At 36.3% G+C, this 7,724-nt stretch overlaps 1 protein-coding gene across 1 annotated transcript; it reads right to left on the reverse strand.

Moving 5' to 3' along the window:
* Positions 1-217: 217 nt before the first annotated feature.
* On the reverse strand, positions 218-7,507 carry LOC127842988 (PWWP domain-containing protein 2A-like). The gene is made up of 2 exons (XM_052372802.1): positions 7,349-7,507; positions 218-3,787 (listed from the first exon to the last, which is right to left on the reverse strand). Exons 1-2 carry the CDS (start codon positions 7,504-7,506, stop codon positions 2,143-2,145), a joined length of 1,803 nt encoding a protein of 600 aa, XP_052228762.1. The 5' UTR covers position 7,507; the 3' UTR covers positions 218-2,142.
* Between the last annotated feature and the right edge of the window lie 217 nt (positions 7,508-7,724).

A 7,724-nucleotide genomic window follows, 5' to 3' on the forward strand; every position in this document is an offset into this window, starting at 1 on the left:
TATTTGAAAAAAATGGCCCAAAGAAGATTCCTCAGCAAAATATTTAAATCCTAACATTGCATCAGCTGGGGCAACATATGCCCGATTTTTTTCCCAAATAATTTCCTAAGTTAATAAAAAAAACAACAACAATTATTCTCATGTCAACAGGCACGCAATCTTTATAAACTGAATAATCAATTATTTCAGAAAAAGACAGTCATTGTGTCCTCTTAACACAGTATTACTTATAAATGTTCAGGTATTTGATCATAAAATGCTTTAGTATTATTGTTTTAATTATTGTGATGTTTATCAGACTTTATTTTTCTTAAGGTAATTTACTCCTTTGGTAATAGTATTTGAATTGCTATTCACATACTCTTGGTAAAATGGGATCGTGTTAAGTAGAGGTTAATTATATTGAATGTTATTGTTTGACATGTGATAAAGATGTTTACAGTGTGTACTGTTTCTTCTTATTTGCAATAACTACTTGTGGACAAGTCATTTAAATTGATTTAGTTATATATTTTGAAATGTCATAGTCATTATTGGAAGTTACAACTTATTAAAATGTTAAAATTTCCAGTGTTTGTTTAATTCAGATTTTCATTAATACTGTAAAGAATACATGTTATGTACTGCACAGAAATTATACATTAAGCTAGGGCCCGGGCCCTTCGCCCCCGACGGGGACATTCCACCTCAGACCCATGCATCTACATGAAAATTTAAAGAAATAGATTTTGATATTTGCTAGCCAAAGTATTTTTTTCTGTTTTGAATCTCTTAAAAATACAGGTGTCTTAAAGCTCAGGAGAAGCGATTTCTTTGTTTCAAATAAGTTAAATTGCAGGTGCTTCCGGGGACATAAAACGGCATATTCACAAATCTCTGGAAAACAAACAGTGCTAAAAAATATTTTAAGTAGTCATTTACTATTTAATTGATTATGTCCTCTGATTGTTGCATTTTTAATTTAAATATGTGTTCCTATATGCATTTATTGTTGTATTGACTTAAAAAACTAAAATGGATGCCCATTCTTAGTTTGCTGTCTTAGTCTACCCTAAAATTATACATGTTTTTTTGCATAATTGAATTATCAAAAACTGCATACTTTTAAAGGCATTGTCAGAGTTAATTGGTTAAGTTAGAGACAAAGTAAAGCAAATATATTCATTTTTCTTAAAATGAATCATCCTCTCTGGCCCCCTGGACCCCTGTCCAGGGTGTGCCCTGAACCCACCGTGGCTCTATCGGCACCCAGATTTTATTTTCAGGATTTCAAATTTGGGACAATTGACACCCCTGAGAGTTGATGTAACCTGAGGACTTTACAATTCACATTAACATCCTCTATTTTAACTGAGGAAAATCATGTAAAATATATGCGCCCAAAATCGCTCAAAAGCCACGATTTGGCACCTTTATTTCAAAAAATTTCCGGGGGGCATGAGTAAGTTTACCCCCTAGAACGTTGGCCTCCTCAAATAACTCAAAAGCCTGCTACAAAGAATCCTAATGAAAACCCTGAACATTACTTGAAAAAAGTTGTTAAGTTTAGAACTTTTCGTTTTTCGTCAATCGCTGTTGACTGTCCCTTTAAATTATCAAGAACACTTACTGCAAACAGCAGTTACCTAAATATGGAGTGTACTTTCAGTAGCCAACAAGGTCAGTTCATATACTGATTGAAAACTTAATCTGCCAGGCAACATTGAGAGTATGATGTTACCTGTATTCACAGTCAAAACATGTACTAACTGTGTACATAATGTTAGTTGGTACATGTATGATCACTGGACACAAAGTTGGAATCTCATAAAATTACTGAACCAGTTTTCACAAGGCATACAATTTCTCAAAATCAAATTATCAGTATTTGACCACTCGCACTAATACAGTTGATACTATTTGTTATTATAAGCACCAATTAAGAAATATTAAAAAATTAAGTTTCAACATGAAACATGATCAAGACAAACTAAGAATTCAATGACTACATCCTATTAATTGTTAAAGGTAACAATAAATTAATAAAATAGTTTTAAAATAAGATAATAAATAGCAGTAAATGTTATCTTATATACTGTAGAATATATATTAAAATATGTATAAATAAATGCATGCTTAAAAAATGTAAGTCACTACTATCCATCAGCCTATACTGTCCAGTTCAAGATCATTTAAATCCACCAAGTCACCAGTCTGGTAACATTTGGCAGCAATGGAAGCTTGCTTTAATGCACGCTGATAAGATTTACTCTTCTTTTTCCTGTCGTATTTCGCCTCAAAATCTTCCAAGAACTGGTACAGATCACAACACTCAATATGTGACATCGTTGATGAGCCAAACCAAGCAACCTGTGCCGTCTGACGTATGACTACCCCGCTGTCCTTAGAACTAACATTGATTGCCATAATCCGTCCTGGCCACCACGGGAAGCCCTTTACTTTTCCCCAAACAATATCTTCTAGGCCAAACTCTTTGCCATCATCAGTACGACATTTGGACACCGAGTCTGTGTGGATTTTCATGAGGATCGGTTTAGCCACTTCAGATACATCGTCACCCGGTGGGCCGTCTCCGTAGTCGCTACTATCACATTCCGAACTGGAATCCAGATTCTCTAAATCTCCCTCCTTAAAGGTCATCAATTTTTCACTCTTCAGGGAAACACTGCTAGGTTTATTATCTGTCTCTCTGTGTTGTTTTAGTTCCAGTGACTGGGAACGACTACGGAGTTTATACAGTTTTCTCGCCTTTTTCTTCTCAGATCTAGATTTTCTGCTCGTTTCAGACATTGCTGATCCATCACTGCTTTGGTTTTGACCTTCACATAATTTTGTTGTCGTGTACATTTCACAATCAGAGGCAGAGGACGGGCAGCCTTTATATTGGATATTATTTCGCTTTATAGAATACACAAGAGAGGGTTTTGAACCATTTTTTACTTCCGTAACACAGGAATTCTTGCTAAACTTACTGCATGTACTGGGTTTGAACTTACTGCTTAGAACAGGAAATTTACATTTTGATTTGTTACTCATTTTGTAATTTTGACTATGTGCCACCTTTTTCTCCTTACTTACTGAGGTCTTCACATGAAGCTGCTCATTCTGTTGGCGGAGTAAACTTGGTTTAAAATTAAATATGACTTCGTCATCAACAGCTTCGCTTTCGGGTTCTACAATTGTTGTGTTGTCATGATTATCAACATCACTGCCTTCTGATTTTTTCAATCTGGGTGGTATATTCATTATATTTGTTTCGCCTATTGATATCTTGATGAATGGACTAGTTTTTGATAATGTTCGTGGACCATTTTCTAATTTTGTCACTTTAACGTTTTTGCTGCTGGCTTCAAAGCTGTTTGGCCGCTTTCTGCTTCGGTGAGTCTCAGTACTGTTGTTGATGTTGTCAGTTTTATTTGCAGTTTCGGTATTAAGCAAACCTTTCTTTTCGGACAAAGATGCGACTGCTGATGAAATTGGTATAGGGCCATGCTGTGAATCCAGACATTTAGATTTGCAATGGCTACACAGTGTCTGCCTTGGTCGAAGCCTAATTGTAGGCTTATGGTTTCTTATGCTAAAAAAGTTAGATTTTTTTACTTGTAGGCTATTTTCCGGACTGAAGAAATAGGTGTGCCTGAAGACTGAAGCAGACACATCAATTGGTTTACTTGACACAGCAAATTCATGGTCTTTGTCTCCAATTTCACTGTTTTCTTTCTTGACCTTTGTGTCTGCTGGAACTGATCCGCTGAAAAATGGCGTCTGAACACCTGGCGGTATGTTTCTGTAAAACAAAACATTCCATTTTAAGCATGATCAGTAACGTTGACACCGAAGGTAAAAGAACATCAACATTAAACTTTCAGTAGAGCTTTATTAATCGTTGCAATGTAAATACTACTTCTAGCACAGGTGTAGCACAACAGTTATGACATGCATTGCAGGAATCAAATGTCTCGATATAAATCCAAATGGAAACGATTGCTACACTTTGCACTTATAATCAGACTGTATAAAAACTGGTATCAGCAGCTTTGTTTACATCATATGACATGAATATTTACTTCACAGTCAAGTTTTATTATCCCCACGTTTTTCAAAAAGCGTGGGGATATTGTGGTTATCTCAGCCGTCTGTCTGTCCTTCCTATAGCGAAGCCACTATCTCCTCCTACACTATAAGTACTAGAACCTTGAAACTTACACACATGGTAGCTAAATGTATGAGCATATGTGCGACCTTGCACTATTTGGAATTTTGATCTGACCCCTGGGTCAAAAGTAATGGGGGTTGGGGTGGGGCTGGGTCAGAGATTTTCACTCATTTTTTTATGTTATTTTACATTAACTTCTTCATTTCTACATCGATTTACTTCAAATTGAACATCTCTTATGACAATATGGTCAATCTCAACTATGCATGGCCGCATTACCAACCCTGGGGCGCCCGCCCACATAGACCATGCCCACCCAAAATTGCCTTTTACTATAATTTCTTCATTTCCTCACCGATTCACTTCAAATTATTACTGAACCTCTCTTATGACAATATGGTCAATCTCAACTATGCATGGCCCCATTACCAACCCTGGGGCGCCCTGCCCACATAGACCACACCCACCCAAAATTGACTTTTAATATAATTTCTTCATTTCTACACCGATTCACTTCAAATTGATAATGAACTTCTCTTATGACAATACGGTCAATCTCAAATATGCATGGCCCCATTACCAACCCTGGGGCGCCCCGCCCACATAGGCCACACCCACCCAAAATTGCCTTTTACTATAATTTCTTCATTTCTACACCGATTCACTTCTAATTGATACTGAACTTCTCTTATGACAATACAGTCAATCTCAACTACAGTACACTCCACGGGTTTTCCCCAAAAAACGCGCTCCCTCCGCGGTTTTTTTCTGCTAGCGAGTGTTCACGCGGCGTTGGAAGAGCGAGGTGAACTCGATAAAACGCTCGGCGTTACGCCGCGTTCGCTAATTCCCGCGGCGTGTATTACTTTAGGCTAGACGGTAAATGCAGACACCTTCCGTTCTTATCAGTGATCGCCGCGCAACGCCGCGTTAGCAGTGTGCTACTGGGCATGCCAAAAAATAAAAACATTGTTATAATAAATTGTTTAAATACTGTAGTACATGTATAAAAAGATAATTGTATAGAAAATTAATACGTATAAAAATTATGTTTTTTAATTCACAGGTACGTCTACAATATGAATTAGTCTAATATAATACATTTGACAAATTAATATTTAAATCATAACACATACGACACAAGAATAAATGTTCCGTAAAATTTCCAAATGAGAATAATAATTAGTAATCCGAAACACACTACGATTTTTAATTGTTAACACGACGTTTACAAATGCTTCCAATATACAGTCATGTATATTTCCTGACAAAAGCGCGCGAAAATTATGCTGCAATGTACAAGGTCAAGGTACAATGTATACTCCTGCAAAGCGTGCGTGTATTGATTTTTTTGATACAAACTTTGTAGCGCAGAGAACATTGTTGATTTCGGTTCAAAGTTTCTTTGGTATTTATTAACGAAATTATATCGCGAATAAGTTGATATTTCCTCTAAAATAATTTCAAATCGAACACGCCGAATCTTTATCGTTACAGTATTTTAGTAGAGTAATTATTTTAACACTAATTGTACTGTAAACTGATTACAGAAGACATCTGGGCGGAACTGGATTTTAAGTGTTTGACGTTATGAAAACACGCAAAGCTTGTCTACTGACCTATTGTGTAGACTGCTGTATTCGGTGTTTTGACAAAAGGGATTAACATGTGTGAATGTCACTTTGCCGATTTGGTCCATAATTACTGGTAAACATTGTTTAGAATGTCGACGCAACAAGAATACAACTGTGAATATTAAATGCAATTATCAACTCAATAGTTACCACCTTTTAGCAATCAATGGAATAACTTACAAACAAAGAGAAAATCAATGCATTAGCGAGCAGAGAATAGACTTTGTTCCGACAATTAAAACCATTCCTTATGCATTCGTTGAACGTGTTAACTTGAGTAAGTTATGCCTTTAGACAGGAAGCGGCTTTTCTTTGATTACGTCAAACTGTCAATTCACACAGATTTGCGAGATTTTTAGGGTCCTTGGTCATTTGTATACATGTTCATTATAGAAAATCACCTGCTAACATGAAAACTTTGGATTAAATTATCAAAATAAAAATAATGTTGCAAACTGTGTTTATATTAATTGGTAAGTATTAGTTAAAAGACGATGTTTTGTATGTCGTAAATCAACGAGTTTTCTATACAACCACAACTACTTCTACAACCACGTCGGGATCGATCTATCTTGGTTGTTTTTTTTTAATTGTAAATATTATACTACATGTACATGTATGTACTTGTAATAAATGTAATTTTATTTGAAAATCAGGAAGTCAAACAAAATTAAATTGATCGTTATCTCGTAAAACGCGGAGTTTCCCCCGCGTTGCCAACGCCGAGGGCCGCCGCGTCGGTTTATCAGTTTTGCCGATCGTTAACCGCCGCGTCCAAAATCATGCAAACGCCGCGTATAGCGGGATTTTCTTAATCTCCCTCCAGGTTGAAACCCGCGGAGTATGGAGGGAAATTGGGGAAAACGCGTGGAGTGTACTGTATGCATGGCCCCATTACCAACCCTGGGGCGCCCTCCCACATAGGCCACACCCAACCAAAACTGCCTTTCACCATAACTTCTTCATTTCTACACCGATTCACTTCTAATTGATACTGAACTTCTCTTATGACAATACGGTCAATCTCAACTATGCATGGCCCCCATTACCAACCCTGGGTCAAACATACAGCGTAGGGATAGGCGTCGGCCTCTGCCGCGCCATTTCTTGTCTTGGATTTGCTATGGTATTGCAAACATTACCGGTTATGTAAATCTGGGGTGAAAATGAAAACTTATGTCACCATTGACTCTATAGTGCATGTAAATCCATTTGGTGTTTTCCATGTTCTGACTTCTCAAGCGACTTAATGTATTGACAATTGTGTGTTGTTCACTCTTACAAATATCCAATTTAAGGTGTAAACTTTATTGATTGAGCAATTTATTATTTTTGAAAAACCAGTTTATATATTGCAACAATCATAATTTTACACATGTAAAATTAGTATAGTAATCGCATCCTCTTGGATGTCAAAAAGAGGCATATGATAAATGATGGGAATGATGAAACTACATGAAAATAAAGAAATATACATGATAAAGTTGTTGTTCATAGCTATTTAAATGCCACATACTGTGTCACTGGAATTTGTTTCGTTTACTTTGAAAGCATTTACCTTTTGTTTGCATCGAGAAGAATGCCTCGGTAAATATGACTACCATGTTCTAACACAACGACTAGAATATCATTGATCACATCTTCAATTAGTATGGTTAATGTCATTCCTTTTACAATTGGACCATTCTTTCTTTTAGTTTCAGCCATGTTTATCATATTAAACGCATGCGCACATAGTATGTGTGCGATGAAAGACCGCATTGGACGAAAAACTGCTGAAATACAACAATATCTTAGTATAGAGTTGCGTACCGAAACCGGACACCTGTATTTTATGTTGTTTTTTTTTGCAACGAAATCAAATGTAAGCAATCGTCTTTTTGGTAATTAATTGAGCCATGTCCAAATACTTATTCTATAGTAACTACAATAAT

Source organism: Dreissena polymorpha, chromosome 8 (genome assembly GCF_020536995.1).
Source record: "Dreissena polymorpha isolate Duluth1 chromosome 8, UMN_Dpol_1.0, whole genome shotgun sequence".
Taxonomy (NCBI): domain Eukaryota; kingdom Metazoa; phylum Mollusca; class Bivalvia; order Myida; family Dreissenidae; genus Dreissena; species Dreissena polymorpha.